General features: G+C 51.3%; 1 protein-coding gene across 1 annotated transcript; it reads right to left on the bottom strand.

The window, feature by feature from the left end:
• Positions 1-306: 306 nt before the first annotated feature.
• On the bottom strand, positions 307-5,136 carry ANGPTL4 (angiopoietin-like 4). The gene is made up of 7 exons (XM_006896340.1): positions 4,798-5,136; positions 4,528-4,638; positions 4,303-4,420; positions 2,257-2,370; positions 1,800-1,895; positions 1,422-1,703; positions 307-488 (listed from the first exon to the last, which is right to left on the bottom strand). Exons 1-7 carry the CDS (start codon positions 5,125-5,127, stop codon positions 307-309), a joined length of 1,233 nt encoding a protein of 410 aa, XP_006896402.1. The 5' UTR covers positions 5,128-5,136.
• Between the last annotated feature and the right edge of the window lie 11,278 nt (positions 5,137-16,414).

Genomic DNA, 16,414 nt, shown 5'->3' with positions numbered 1-16,414 from the left:
CCGGGGCCCTGAACAGTCAATGTGACTGAGTCCGCCATCGAGGGCCTTGCCTGGCCCTCGACTGGTCCCTGTGCATCCCCCACTCCTCGGGCGGACGAGGAGCAGGATCCAATGCCCCTTGGCCTCACATGGCCAGGGTCTGCATCCACCCTACAGTTGTGCTGGTCTCAAAGGCGGGCGACACGTGCAGACCCCACTCAGGAAGGGGGCTTCTCTTCTGTCCACCAGGCTCCACACAGCCACGTCCTGGGCTGGAGCCAGAGTCACTGCCCTCTAGGAGCCTGCGTCCAGGCCCCACAGGGGAGGTTAAGAGGCTGAGGCGTCCACTGCGGGCCGGATCAGGATGGTGGTGGCCTGCAGCGGGTAGTAGCGGCCCCGCCAGGTCTTCCAGAAGATGCCCTTCTTACGCTGCTGCCTCTGCCGGGGGATGGAGTGGAAGTACTGGCCGTTGAGGTTGGAGTGGCTGCAGGTGCCGAACCACCAGCCACCTGTGGGAGCGGGTGGGAGAGAGCAGTTAAGTCTTGGGCCTCAGCTTGGGCTGGCCTGAAGCTGGGTGTGGGGTCAGGGCTGCAGGTAGGATGCAATAGGACTGGAATATAGTTGGGGTTGGGGACAGGGCTAAGACTGGGAGTGGATCTGGGGTTGAGGACAGGGTTGGTGTTTAAGTTGCAGACGGGGTTGTGGATAGGGACGAGGTCGGCATTTCCGTTGGGGTTGGGGTTGGGATTGGCATGGAGTTGGGGCTGGGGTGGAGTAAGAAGTTAGGGCTGGAGAGCTGGGATGCAGTATGTGGGCAGGCTCTCGACTCCACACATCATACACAGGTGGGCCTTTGGTGTGGTTGTCTAAGTATGCTCTGAAAAACCCACAGAGAAGGCTTCTCCTTAACCAAAATAAATCTGCTTTCATGTCTGTGACCTTGAGAGGTCACTCCTCTGAACCTGGCACAAAGTGAATTTTTACTAAATACTTATTATTGTCATTGGCTCGACCAATTTATATTTGTCCAAACCATAAAATTACCAAGAATCCCAGCATTTGAGGACACACCACAAAGGGCCCATTTCATGTTTCACTTCACAGAACCAGGACTTTGCCTCCAATTTCATCAGAACAGAAGGGGGTTGGTTTCCATGGCTGCACCACACGCCAGCTCCCACCCCGCCCTACACCCCTGACCTCACTGACTTTCAAGAGTCATTCTAAGTGGTGAGTGCTATGCTTATACCCATTTTATAGATGAGGAAACTGAGGCTGGGTGAGGAAAACAATTGCCTTAGAGCACTCACCAAATAAGAAAAGGGAGACAGGGTATAAATGGAATTTGGATGTGAAGGCAGGAACAGGAAACAGAGGGAAGGAGGGGGCTCAGGCTGTGTGAAGCAGGGTGGGGTGGACAAGGCTGGGCAGGGCTTGCTCACCGGAGAGGGTCTTGGCACAGTTTTTGTCCCCTCGGAGGTCGTGGTCTTGGTCCCAAGTGGAGAAGGGCAGGGAGAGGCCGTTGGGCGTGATGGCAGTGGCGCCCAGTTTGCTGGCCACGGGTGCAGTGAGCTGCAGGCTGTAGGCAGTGTCCTCACCCCCCAGGTGGACGGGGAACTGCAGAGACTCGTTGTTGCCCTCCCAGTCCTGCAGCTGGACGGACAGGCGCCCACCGTGATTGCCGGTGATGGAGTGCACCTTCTCCAGGCCCAGCCAGAACTCACCTGTAACGGGAGAGGCAGCTCCGGTCAGAGGGCCCACCTTTCCAGCCACACTACACTGCCTCCTTCCTGTCCCCCACCTCTGCTGGCAATACCCACCTTGAGGGTCCCCAAAGCCTGCCTTATAGGCTTCCCAGGGCTGATTAAAGTCCACGGAGCCATCCTGGCGCCTCTGAATCACGGTCCAGCCGCCATCTGTCCAATGCAGGGAGCAAGGTCATCAAAGGGACGTTCCTCATGGGAACCCCGACTCACCCACCACCCACCGGGCTCCCAAAGCCACGGAATGTCCCAGGGAACTAGAGGAAGGGGAGGCTAGTCTAAGAAAACCCTTGCAGGGCCTCCAACAGAGAGGCAGGATCTAGCCGGAGAAGGGGCAGTCAAGTCACTGAAGACCCAGCCAGGCTGTTCCCTCTCCTTCTGAGGGTCTCGGACACCCTCTCCTTCTGAGGGTCTCAGACAGGCTTGCCAGGGAACCCCACCTCTGAGCGCGTAATGGAAATGCCCAAGAAAGGACAAGGCTGACAAGCCAGGCTTGTGCCCGGAGAGTTCTCACCTGAGGCCATCTCACAGTTGACCAGGAATGGCGGAGACCCCTGTGGTTGGATCTGGAACAGTCCACTCTGCCGCTCACCCTCTTCAAACAGCTCCTGGCAGTGTCGGGGCAGCCCTGCGGACAGACAGGGGGACCCTGAAGTAGGAGTAGAGCCCCGGGGTGTGTGTGTAATAGCTGGAATGTGTGTGTATATGTGCGTGGTGGGGGTTGTGTGTAGGTTGGAGGGAGGGAGCGATTCAGAACGCACTCTCATCCCACTATACCCGCGGGTTCCCCCTGGCTTTCCTCCGCTCCCTTTGGGCCACAGGGACCTCCCTCCACCTCCCCTTTCTTCCTTCCACTGGGACTTTGGAATTCACTTTCCCTGGCCTTGCGGGTCTAGTCAAATCCAGCCCGACTCCTGCGGACCCCACTGTGTGTCTGCACAGAACTGCACAGCGTAGTGCTTTCAAGCCGGGGACCTGTTGGCAGCGGTTCGCCAGGCCTTTCTTTCTCCCTCGGAGAGAGCTCAAAACTACCAACCTAAACAGAGCCTTTGTGCTGCTCCCCAAGGCCCTACAGTGGGGGGGGGTTCCACAAAGACTGGACGGATGAATGAGTGGTTGAGGGAGCAGCGCGGCCGGCAGGAGAAGGTCTGGTTTCCTCTGAGTGGGGGGTTACGGAGAGGGGTCCTGGGGAGGGGGGGCGGGCAGAGGACACAAGCCCCAGCTATAGGGCCCAGCTGGGCGAGGAAGGGGGCGAGGACTAACGAGAGGAGGCGGGAGGACCCGGCACCGCCGGAGCATCAGGAAGTCCCCGCCCCCAGCCCAGCTGGGAAAGTGGGGGAAAGGTCGCTGGGGGAGGGGCGGGCCGCGGACACCCGCGCGGGTGTCCGGGAGGCCGAGGTGGGGGCAGGGCCCCGCGCGCGCGCGCGCGCGCACTTTCCCGACCCCTCGGGCGGTTCCCCTTTCCCCCACTTCGCTCTCTTCCAATCAGGAGCGGCGCGCAGCCAGACCTCCAACGTGGCTTTCATTAGCGCCAGCTGTTGGTCTCCGCTGCGCTCAACTTTCCCCTACTTGGAGGGAGCAGCGGGGAGTCTGGGAGTTCCAAACCCACGCGTCCCCCCTACTCCCCTCCCCCGGCCCGCACAGGCCCGGCGGGGATGGAGAGGGAGCCCCACCTCCCGAGCCGCGCGGGTGGGGGAGGGCGCACTTGACCCTCGGCCACGCTGGGCGGTGATGGGGGACGCGCAGGGCAGGCAGCCCGAGGCGGGGGCGCTCTCGGGGTGAGAGGGCTGGAAGCCAGCGCTCCAGCTCCGGGGTGTGAAGCGGGGATCCGAACTTTAACCCAGTTGGCCTCTGAGAGGCGCCGTGGCCAAGATGAGGTGGGCGGAGGGCCACGGGGAAGACGGGTCTGGGGCTTTGAACTCAGGATTGGGTAGAACTAGGGGGTCTGAGCCAGACACACAAGAGTGGACGACTGGAGTTGTGGGCCTCACCCAATTAAGGACCCAGGGCTCTGGGAAGGAGACAAAGGTGTTCCCTGGGACCTGGCTCCCTGCACTCTGTAAACGTAGGATTCTAGGAGGGTCCTTGCAGCTGGGAAAGGGGAGAGGGCCCAGGGGCTTGAGCCAGGGATCCTGGGTTGTAAGAACAGGTGTGCCTGGCACAGGAGGTGGGTTCCATGACCTGGCCATGCTACATCCACACTCCACAGAAATCTTGGGGGAGGGTGTCTAAGCTTCAGAAGCCCCCTCCAAGACAAGACAAGCCACCAAGATAAGTCTTTCCAGAAAGGTCTACCCACCAGGAAGGTGTCCTGGAGCTGACCCCCTGACCTATCCCTACAGCTCAATTCTCCCAAGCCCTGCTCCTGACAGGAAGACTTGGGAACGCTGTGGCTTGAAAGGTGGTGGCCCTGCTGGAGGTCTGTTCGCCCTAGCAGGACTTCCCTGTTAGTCCTTCCCTAGAAACTGGTGACCACAAGGATCCAGGGGCCAGGCCATTCGAAGTGTGCCTGACAAGAAGAGGGACTAGCAGGGTACGTGGGGACAGGCTGAGTACTCACGGTGCAGGCGGCTGGCATTGTGAGCAGTATCCCCATCCTGTGCCACCTTGGGGAGCCTCTTTCCCCTGGCAGGCTTGATCACCTTATGTTCTACGTGTGAAGGGGCCAGGAGGCGGACCTGGAGCAGGGCAGATTGGAAGGCGTCAGGTCCGGCTGGCTCAGGCTGCCAGGCCTGCCCAGCTCCGCACCTGGACTTCCCTCCCCACCTGGGACAAGCTTGGGCACCTGGCTCTGCAGATTCTCGATCTTCAGCTGCTGCTTCTCCAGGTTTCGCTGCTGCTGGGCCACCTTTTCAAACAGCTGTTCGATCCTGGTGTCCTGAGCTTTGAGCTGTACCTGGAAAGAGCAAGAAAAACGCTGATGGAGAATCTCCATCCTCTACCTCCTCACTGATCCACCCGACCCGCCTCTCCATCCTATGAAGCAGGGGACAAGGGAGAGATCTGCGGGAGCCCCAGTTACACCTCCCTGCCGTGCCAGTCAGGGCGCACGTACCTGCAGGTTGCGCAGGGTCTCAGGCGCAGCCGCGTCGCCGACGACGGGGTTCGCGGCAGGCGGTGGCGCCGCGGTCCCCGAAGCCTGCGCGCAGGCGGCCCCGCACGCGTCCAGGCGCCGCTCGAGCGAGCCCAGCCGCCCGCGGGTGTGCTCCACATGCTCGCGCAGCCCATGGCCGAGCTGCAGCAGCCCGTGCGCCAACAGGTTCACCTCGTCCGAGGAAGCGAAGCGCGGAGGCTCGGGCTGCGCGGGGCTGCCCTGGGCGCTCAGGAGGCCGGCGGTGGCCGCGCACAGCACCAGGGCTGCGCCAGCCGAAGGCGCGCAACGCATCTTCTAAGGTAGCCTGGACTCGGGGCGCGAGAACGCGGGGGACGCGGGGCTCTGGGCTGGGAGCAGAGCTCGGAAAGGACAGGAGACACAGGGTCCCGGTGGAGACACGCTCGGATGCCTCTCCACAGAGTTCAGGCGCTGTTTCCTCGCCAGCTCACATCGGAGTTCCTCAGAAGTGCTCTGTGGCCCTTTTTATGAGCTCCGTGCAGAAGTAGGGCGGGGAGCCTCAGAGGCGGGGCGCTGGGAGTGCCTGGGCGGGACGTGCGGCAAAAATGGGGGGGTCCTTGTCCTCTGGTGGCGGGTGGTAAGGGGAGAGGGCGCAAAACTTTGGCTCCCCCCACCAGGGCCCCTCTGTGGACATGAGAGGCGTGACCCTCCCTCACGTCCCCTTTCCCAGCGCTGGAATCCGAGCCCCCACCCCGCCCTTTTTGCGCGCAGTGGGAGAAAGGGCATTCGAATCCTTTTTTGGGCAGGGGGCGGGTGCAGCATACCTGACCCCTCGCCAAGACAGAAACTGGAGTAGAGGCTGGTAAGAGAAACAGATGGATTGCTGGGGCGCTGAGTCCAGTGGGGACACCCCAGCTGGGAGGGGAAGCTCTGAGCCTTGCATCCTTCCTCGAGGGAGGCCTCCAGGAACCGCCAGCCTGGACCCCCAGAGAGACATTTCAGGGTTCCCACGCTCCTTCATTTCAGATGTTTGTGAGATTCTTAGCTCATTTCCTGCTCCCTGGCCCCCAGCTGCGAGTGTCCCGGCCAGGACCACGCCCCCACTGCCCACCCCTAGCCCACCTCCAGGTCTCCAGTGTTTGCATCATTGACTGGGGGCAGGAACAGAAAGAGGAGATTCAGGGAAGAAAGGCCTCCTGGGTCATTTATTAAGTCACTCACTCAATCATTCCTTCAGCGAACAGGACAGCAGCTACTCTCTCAACCTGGGGCTGTGCAGGATTTCCAACCGCAAACCTGTTGTTATCAAATTATCCCACCTCCTGATGACCCCACTGGTAACAGAGTAGAACTGTACTGGATGGTGTTTCCTTAGCAGTAATTTTTGCAGGAAACAGGCTGTTCTTCCAGGCGGTGTAGGGTGAGTTTGAACCACCAACCTTTAGGTTACTGGATGCAAACAAACAGAGATCTTGCAGAGTCTCAGCCTGGTGGTGAGACCCTCTTCAACACGATGAACCCGGGTTAGGGGTAGGGTTGGGGGCAAAGGAAGAACTGACTGGGATTGGCCAGCATTCATTGCACTGGGCCAGGCTCTCTCTTGCCCTTTCTCTGAACCCTCACCACCACCCTCCAACCCTGACACCCAGTCTGGGAGGGGAGACTGGCACAGAAACTCTGCCTGCCAGGAAGGACCAGGGGTAGACTGGCCCAGAGTTGGGACAAGCAGAATGAGGTTGACTCAGCAGGGCTGGGAGCCAGCTCAGTCTTGGAATCCGTAAGTGCACTGCCTGGGGCTGACGTGCAGGCGAGCACTGTACACAGGGACCTCGCGGGCAGCCTGCCAGCGTGGCTGATCCTGGCAGCAGTGACAGGCAGATGGGAACAGGCAGAGAGGAAAACCCCAATGAAGAAGAGAAGGTCCAGACGGTAGCCACCTGTCCTGGCAGCTGACCCACTCACCCCTCAGCCCCTGGCCTCACTCCAAGTAGGGACATAGTTATCTCAGGCTCCCATGAGCTCTACTTTCTTTCCACTTTTGGCTGCAAACTTTTGCTTCTTGCATGAAAGAAATGGTTGCTTAAGGGCCCACTTTGTTGGGTGTACTTGTCCCAAGGTGGTTCTGTGTGGGGACTTCTTGTCTTCCACTCAAGAGACTCTGATTCAGTTCCCAGGCAGGGAATGCATCTATCAGTGGAGGCCAGAGTGCTGAACAGATTTCATTGAAGTTTCCAGGCTGAGATAGAGTAGGAAGAAAGGTGTGGCAATGAACTTGCAAAAAAATTTAACTAAAGAAAACTGTATGGCTCACGGTGGTCAGATTCAAAACCGATGATGGGGACCCTGGAGGGCCAAGCAATGTTTTGTTACCTTGTGGGTGCACTTGGAGTGAGTCAGAGGCTACTTGAGAGAAACTAACCCGTGTTTCCTGACATGATGGTCTTTTCACAACCAGCTTGCAGCGAGTTCTTTGTGCTGTTTCAGAGAATCGCCCAGGGCCCTTGGGGGCACCCATCCAACTGTGAGTGAGTCACAAAAGAATTCGTCCTGGGGCCAGGAGCTAGCTTTGGATTTCACCCTAAAAATTGTTCTGTGGCATGTGCCCTTTCACCCAGTAACGACAGAGTCACCCTGTTTGGTGGTTCACTAAGCACGAACTGTGTGCCCGGTCTGTGCTGGGGCCGTAATGGTGAACAAGACCCTGTCCTCTCAAAATAGCAGTAGGAAGATAGTGTGTGGGCCAGAGTGGGCCGTCACAAGAGCCGTGAGGGTGACTGTTGGAGTTTAACGACCCTGGGGTCTATCCTTACTCTTACATGTGTCTTTCCATCTGGCTGTTGGGGACCTAGGTGACTAGGGACTTCATGACAGTGGGTCTTACATGAGAGATGCATATGTTATATGCAAATACAGTGCCATTTCATGTAAGGGAGGATTACAATCCTCAGGTCAATAGTTCAAACCCACTCACTTCTCTGAGGGAGAAACATTTGACATTTAGCTTCTGTACAGATAAATCTGTATAGATTTATGCCTTAGAAAATGTACAAGGCCAGTTTTTTGTCCTGCAGGTGGCTGTGACCTGGAGCTGACTCCATAGCGGTGGGTTTATAAAAGAGACTTGAGTGGTTCAAATCCACCAGATGCTCTGCTGGAGAAGGAGGGACAATCTCCTATACCTGTCAGATCTGATTTGACAGTTGTTGTTGTTATGTGCCATCGAGTCGCTTGCGACTCATAGCGACCCTATGTACAACAGCCCTAAACTCTGCTCTGTCCTGTGCCAATTGCACTGCCTCTGACACTCCCATCCTGATTATCCCAGTCACTGAATCAATCCACCTCATAGAGGGCCTTCCCCTCCTGAGCTGTCCCTCCACCCTCCCAAGCATGATGTCCTTCTCCAAGGACCAGTCTCTCCTCACAACATGTCCAAAGTATGTTAGACAGAGCCTCAGAATCCTTGCCTCCAAGGAGCCACCCAGTTTAACCCTTTCCAGGACGAATCTGTTTGTTTTCCTAGCAGTCCATGGTATTCTCAATACTCTTCTCCAGCACCACAGCTCAAAGGCATTAATTCTCCTTCTATCCTCCTTGGTCATTGTCCAACTCTCTGATGCATAACAAGTGATTGCGAAGACCATGGCCTGTATCAGATGCACATGCAGTACATGACAGTACATGCACAAAAAATAATAAAATTAACTTAAATTTAAAAAAGGGGGGGACTTGAGCGTCCACAAGTTTTGGTATCCACAGGGATCCTGGAACTAACCTTCTGCAGACACCAAGGGACTACCCTATGTACATATATCATTCACACACAACTTGTTGTTGTTGGGTGCCACTGACTGAGTGCAATTCACAGTGTCCCTATGAACAACAGACTGGCACCCTGTCCTATCCTGCGCCATCCTCATCATCTCCAACACACCTGACCCCGTTGCTGCAGTCGCTGTGTTAAGCCATCTGGTTGAGAGTTTTCCCCTCATTCGGCAGCCCTCCGCCTTTCCAAGCATGATGTCTAGTTCCAAAGAATAGCCTTTCCTGACGGTATTCCCAAAGTATGTGAGATGGATCTTTGTCATCTTTGCCTCCAAGGAGCATCCTGGCTGTACTTTCTCCAACACGTATCTGTTTTTTTTGGCTGTCCACGAGCTATTCAGTACTCTTCCCCAACACCACAGCTCAAAGGCATCAATTCTCCTCCTGCCATCCTCATTCACTGTCCAGCTTTCATATCCATAGCAAATTATTGCCAAAAACCCATGGCTTGAATCAGGCATACCTTAGTCTTCAAACTGGCACCATTGTACCTCAGTAATTTGGAGAGGTCCCTGACAGCAGACTTCCCCAATGCAGTATGTATACTGACTGCTGGTACCAAGGGTGTTGATGTAGATCCAGATAAGATGAAGTCATGGACCGTTTCAGTCTTTTCTCCATCTGTCATGATGTTGCCAGCTGGTACAGTGATGAGAATCTTTGTTTTCTTGATGTTGAGATGTCATTCATATTGAAAGCTGTAGCGTTTGAATTTATGCAGCAAACACTTCAAGTCCTCCTCACTTGGAGCAAGCAAGGCTATACACATACATATGTACATATATATGGCAATAGGGGGAGAGATGTATCAGAGACGATAAGTTTGACTCAGGAAAGTGCAGGGTGACTCGGTATATGTTGTTGTTAGATGCCAACAAATCAGCTCAGACTTACATGATCCTGTCACAGGACAAGGCACTGTTCAGTCCTGCGTCATCTTGACCACTGTTAAGTTTCAGCCCATTGTTGCAGCCACTGTGTCAGCTGGTCTCACTGGGGGGATCTTTTCTTCAGTGAGACGCTAGCAGATGCACTCTAGTGGACCACAGGGAGTTGCACTGCTAAGCCCCAAACTGCAGATTCAAACTGGTGGTTCAAATCTGCCAGGAACCCCTCAAGAGAAAGATGAATGAGCTTCTCCCGTGATGTACTGACTTGGACACCAGCTAGAGGGCCAGTGAGTTGATTCCAACTTGGTGGCAATGATTTTTTCCCCCTTAACCTTTGGATGCAGGAGTGGCATCCACTTCCTAAAAACATGCCTCTGGAAACTCTCTGAACCTTGATAAATGGCAATAGTTATGGAAAGGCTTCAGGCCTTTTGTTCATAGCGTCGCTGTGAGTTGTGCTCGACTAGACGGTAATCAAACACAACAACATCCCCTTAACCAGGAGGCTCAGATCTGCTACTCATAGGGTAGCTGTGAGTTGTATTTGACTTGCCAGGATATAACAACAACAATGTAGCAAGCATGATGTCTTTCTCCAAGGGTTGGTACCTCCTGGTGACGTGTGCAAAGTGAGTGAGTTGAACAATGTTCTGTCGTGATCCTTGAGACTTCCATTGTGCCGATCCAAGTCACGGCACCAAAAAAGACTTCCGTTGCCACTTTAGGAAGGAGAGGAGCAGGCCTTTCCTCCTGATCTGTCTTCCTCTGGAAGCTGCATTGAAGCCTGCCCACCACCCTGCTGGTATTTGAAATGTTCATGGAGTAAGTATGACAAGGTGATGTCTTTTGGGCATGCTTGTTGTTAGGTGCCATTGAGTCGACTATGACTCCTAGTTTTCGTGTGAACAGCAGATCTGAACCCTGTCCTATTCTGTACCATCCTCGTCGTCTCTGACACACAGGGCATGTTGTTAAGAGAGGCTATTCCTTGGAAAGGGACAGCATGTTTGGGAAGGTGAAGGGTCAGCAAAGGAGAGGGAGACCCTCAACCACCTGGGTAGGCACAGTGACTGCAGTAATGACCCATGTGTGTCAGAGATGCTGAGGATGGCACAGGGCTCAGAGCTGTTATTCATAGTGTCGCTGGGAATCATTCTCAACTCAATGACACCTAACAACGGCAAGTGGAGTAGCTTCCATCTTCACCGCAACACACAAGCCACCATGGTCCAACTCACAGGCAGAGAGATGGTGGGCGTATACAGGTGTCAAGGATTTCCTTTTACTTGGATCCACAATGAATGCTAATGAAGCAGCAGTCAAATCAAATGACTATTGAATTGGGCAAATATGTTTCCAAGGGCCTCCTTTAAAGTGCTAAAGAGGAGAATGTTACTTTGAAACTAAAGTGTATCTTATTTAAGCCATGGCTGTCTTTAATCACTTCAAAGACCTGTGGAAGTTGAACAATAAATAAGGAAGACCAAAGAAAAATTGATGCCTTTGATTGTGTTGTTGACAAGGAAGACTGACTATACCATGGGTGGCGTGATGATTGGTGGAAGACTCATCAACAGCCTGCGTTATGTAAATGACTCAGCATTGCTCAATGTGAAGGAGACCTGAAGGGCTTGCTGCAAATTAGCAAAGACTACAACTTTCAATATAGATCATATCTCAATATCCAGAAAACAAAAATCTTCACATCGTGATGGACACATTAATGATTTCAAGTTGTTAAGGATTTCATCTTATTTGGATCCATAATCAATCACCTCGGTGCTAGCAGCCAAGAAATCAAAAGATGTATCACATTGGGAAAAGAGTGGTCAAAGACATTTCCAAAATTCTAGGACGCAATGATGTCAGTTTAAAGACCAAATCCATGATCTTTTCAACTACTTTCAATTACTTGCTATGCCTCTGAAAGTTGGACAGTGAATAAGGATGATAGAAGAAGAATCGATACCTTTGAGTTGTGATGTTGAGAAGAGTAACACATACCTCATGGGCTGTCAAAAGAACAAATATGTTTTGGAAGGAGTACGCCTAGGGTGCTTTATCCCTTATGTGTTGGGTTAGGAGGGGCCAGTTCTTGGAAAGGGACATCATACGTGGTAAGGTGGAGAGTCATCGAAGAGCAAGACCCTCAGCAAGAAGGCCTGACGCAGTGACTGTAACAGTGGGATCAAGTGTGTCACAAATGATGAGGATGGCACAGGACAGGGTACAAATTTACTGTTAATGGAATCGCTGTGGTTCATGACTGACTCAACGGCAACAACCCCAAAAGGACAAAGAAATCCGTCTTAGATGAAATGCAGCCAAAGTGCTCCTTTGAAAAGCAAGGATGGGGAGACTTCATCTTGCATAATTTGGGCGTGTGGTCAGGAGAAGCCAATCTCTGGAGGACACGATGCTTGGGAAAAGTAGAGGATCAGTGAAAGAAAGACCCTCAATGAGAGGTTGACTCAGTGACTGTCCTAACAGGCTCAAGTGTAGCCTGTACGGTGGTACAAGCCTGGACAGTGTTGTGTTTTGTTCTGTGGTGTATCGGTTCACAGTAGTTGTAACAGATTCATTGGCACCTAACAACAAGAACTATACACACCACTCACATACAAATATCATGTATTTTAACCAAATAACACATACCTTCTACATTTGTTCGCCAACTGCTTCCTCCCCCAAGGAGGTATTTTTGTAAACATGTTTTGGAGCTTTTTTCAAAGCAACATGTGAAAAAATATTTGGCATATTTGAGCTTACGAAATTACCTCCCAAGGGGAAGGACCAGTTGGCAAACAAACATAGAAGGTGAAAGATATTTGCATAAAATGTGGTATATTTGGAGGAGTGTGTGTAATAAATATTTTTGTACATATATATACACACATACATATAAATTACCTACACATAGAGATTTCTAATACATATTTTATGTATGTAGAGAAATACACACATGCATGCATATTATCTGTTTCTGACCTATTGGAGGTTCTGCTGCAGGCATGATACTTCTTGCCCTTTTGTTAAGAACAGAACACTCTCTCTTACATAACCCTGGTGTGATTAGCCACTTCAGAAAATTTGACCCCAGCACTCTGTTATCTAATCTACAGTCCATATTCCAATCCCATCAATTACACCAATAGTGTCTTTTACAACTATGGTGTTTACAGATAAAATCCAGTCTGGGATCCAATGTGGTCACTGGCTCTTTTGTCATTTTAATCTGGAACATTCTTCCTCTGTTCCTTCTCCGCCCTCCTTGACAAGGGACACCAGCACACAAGCCGTTCCTGTAGAATATCTCTCACTTTGGATTTGTCCATTTTTTCGTCTTGATTAGGTTCCACTTCTGCATTTTGGCTGTGAGGTTGTGTACTTCTCCGGGCACTGTATCAGGACTCAAGTGGCACGTATGTTCATTGAGATCACTTGGACTATGTATTAATATAAAAACCCCCATTTCTATTGTGGTGGGAAGACGTGCTATTTCAAAACACGCCATCCCAGCACTTTCTACATATGAAAGTCAGTGACTTTGACTGCATTCTGCATGTTACACAACCATTCTCACTATCTCTCCAAACCACTTCACTATTCACATACACTCGGTGCCCCCTGTAGTGGTGACGGTTAGTGTCGGCTTGGCGAGGTCCTCATTCTCAGGGATAGCCAGATGTTACGTAATCACTGTCCATTCTGTAATAGGACGGAGCAGCCAGTCAGCTGAAAAGACAGTTTCCTTGGAGATGTGATCTGCATCCAACGTATGTGACTATTCTGGCGAGCTCACTCACCCTTGATTCAGCATCTGACTCAGCCTCTTCTGACCTATTTTTCTTGTGATGCAAGCCAGCAGCCTGTGATCTGACCGGTAGATTTTGGGTTCATCAACCTCTGTGATCAAGTGGCCAAGAGATATCTTGATGCTGACCTCTGACCCATGTATTCGAGACTTGTCAGCCTTCACAGCTTCATGACCCATTTCCTTGAACTAAATCTATATATGTTGTCATTAGGTGCTGTCAAGTTGATGACAACTCATGGGGATCCTACGAACAGCAGATGTGGACCTTGTCCTATCCGGCACCATCGTAATATCCATCAAGGTCAAGCCCGTTGTTCCAGTCACTGTGTCAATCTCTTTCCTGGAGGATTGTTTTTTTTCTTTTACTGGCTCTCTACTTTTCCCACCAGAGCTGGACACTGACTAAGGATGACAGAAGAAGAATCGATGCCTTTGAGTTGTGATGCTGTAGAAGAATCTTGGACATACCATGGGCTGCCAAGAAAATAAACATCTGTCTTGGAGAGGGTGAAACCAAGTTTCTCCTTGGAACCTACAATTTTTGGAAAAAAAATTTATTTATTTTAATGAACATTTACAGAGATTTTGGATTTTCATTCATTCATTGTTGCACTTTTTTCTTTACCTCCCTCCCCCCAGTTCACTCCTCTCTTTGAAAAGCAGAAGATAAACTTCTTCGTTGATATAAAATCCTCCAGCCCCTGCTCCTGCCCCTGCCCCAAATGCACTCCACTATGCAACCTTAATTCTGGATTCCTGTGATAATCGTAATATGCTATCATATATCACTTTTAAACTGTTCTCTCCCTCATCTGTTTCAATGCAGTATGCATAATTTATCCAGTTTTTCTCAGTCTTACCCTGATGTCAATCCCATTCTACAACAGTGGCACTCAGCATAATGTGGAGGCTAGGATTTAGAAGCTCTGTGTTACATACTTTGTGCATGTGTCTAAGAGAGACCAGTCCTTGGGGAAAGACATCACGCTCGGAAGGGTGGAGGGACAGCACGGGAGAAGAAGTCCCTGCGTGGATGAGATGGATTGATACAGTAACTGGGGTGATGCGAATTGTTGTGTCTGAATTAGTGAGGCTGGCTCAGGACAGGACGGGCTTCAGAGTAGCTGTACACAGGGTCGCTATGGGTTGCAGGCACATACCAGCTACAACAATTTTTCCCACCATGATGTCTTTTTCCAAGAACTAGTCCCTCCTGACTGCATGGCCAAAGTGTGTGAGGTGAAGTTCACCATTCTTGCCAAGGAGCAGCACCTTGGTTGTACTTCCTTCAGGACAAATCTGTTTGTCCCTTTGTAGCTGTTATGCACTGTCGAGTTGCCTGGGACAAAAAGCCACTCTGTGCACAATAGCACTAAACTCTGCCCATCCTGAGCCAGTCTCACTGTCTCTGACACACTTACCGTCACTTCCGTGTCACTGAGTCAATAAATCCAACTTATTCAGGGTTTTTCTCTCTTGTAATTTCCCTGCATCCTTCCAAGCATGATGTCCTTTTCTAAGTTCTGGGTCCTTCAGACAACATGCCTAAACCATGTAAGAAGATAGAGTTTCAGAGTCCTTGACTCCAAGAAGCAACTTGGTTTCACCCTCTCTAGGAAAAAAACCTATTTGCTGTCTTGGCAGTCCATGGCTTGTTCAACACTTATCTCCCGCACCACAACTCATAGATTTTTGTTTTGTCATCCTCAGTCATTGCCCAGCTTGGAGGAAGAATGTCACAGTTGCCCCCAGGCTGGGTCATTCCTGGAGGAAGCCTGATAATGTCTATCTCCTGATTAGGTGAGTAGGCAACCAGATCCTGAGAAAGCCCAGTCTTGATCACACATTGACAGTACCCTGCCTCCATGTTCTGGAACAAACTACCACCCTCTCTAAGCCTCCCTAACAGCTCCTATAAAAAGAAACTGCCTGCTTGCTACTCTGATCCTCTCTGCAAGTAGCCAAGTGGCATCCTTGACAGACCACTCAATAAAGGCGCACTCTTTCTCTCTCCAAAGTACTGAAGAGCAATGATGTCTCTCTAGAGACTAAGGTGCATCTGATACAGGCCATGGTCTTTGCAATCACTTGTTATGCATCAGAGAGTTGGACAATGACTAGGGAGGATAGAAGGAGAATTGATGCCTTTGAGCTGTGGTGCTGGAGAAGAGTATTGAGAATACCATGGACTGCTAGGAAAACAAACAGATTTGTCCTGAAAAGGGTTAAACCGGGTGGCTCCTTGGAGGCAAGGATTCTGAGGCTCTGTCTAAAATACTTTGGACATGTTGTAAGGAGAGACCGGTTCTTGGAGAGGGACATCATGCTTGGTAGGGTGGAGGGACAGCGCAGGAGGGGAAGGGCCTCTATGAGGTGGATGGATTCAGTGACTGGGGTAATCGGGATGGGAGTGTCAGAGACAGTGCGATTGGCATAGTTTAGAGCAGAGTTTAGGGCTGTTGTACATAGGGTCGCTATGAGTTGCCAGCGACTCGATGGCACATAACAACAAGAACAACAACAACAACAATTCTCTCTCTCAAAGGTTTCACATGAGCACAATCAGGTGTTTTGGAATTCCCATTCTTCTCAATGTTAGTCACAATTTGCTGTGATCCACACAGTTGAATGCCTTTGCATAGTCTGTGAAACATACGTAGACACTCTTCTGGTATTCTCTGCTGTCAGCCAAGATCCATCAGACATTTGCTGTGGTATTCCTAGTGCCACAGGCTCTTCTAAACCCAGCTTGTCTTTCTGGTAGTTCTCTGTCAGTGTACTATTCTAAACATTTTTGGACAACCTTCAGCAGGATTCTTCTTGCATGGAACATTAGTGCTATTATGAGATATTCAATACTCTTCACTAAGAACACAATTCAAAGGTATCAATTTTTTTCATATATATAAATATATATATGTGAACAGCACATCAACAGAGAGCTACCAGAAATCCAGGCTGGGTTTAGAAGGGGTCGTGGTACTAGAGATATTGTAGCTGACGTTAGATGAATCTTGGCTGAAAGCAGAGAACACCAGAGGAATGTCTATCTGTGTTTCATTGACTATGCAAAGGCATTTGACTGTGT

This window comes from Elephantulus edwardii, unplaced genomic scaffold, assembly GCF_000299155.1.
Source record: "Elephantulus edwardii isolate Elephantulus edwardi_28Jun2011 unplaced genomic scaffold, EleEdw1.0 scaffold00185, whole genome shotgun sequence".
Lineage (NCBI taxonomy): Eukaryota > Metazoa > Chordata > Mammalia > Macroscelidea > Macroscelididae > Elephantulus > Elephantulus edwardii.
This window is presented reverse-complemented; position numbering and strand designations above follow the sequence as displayed.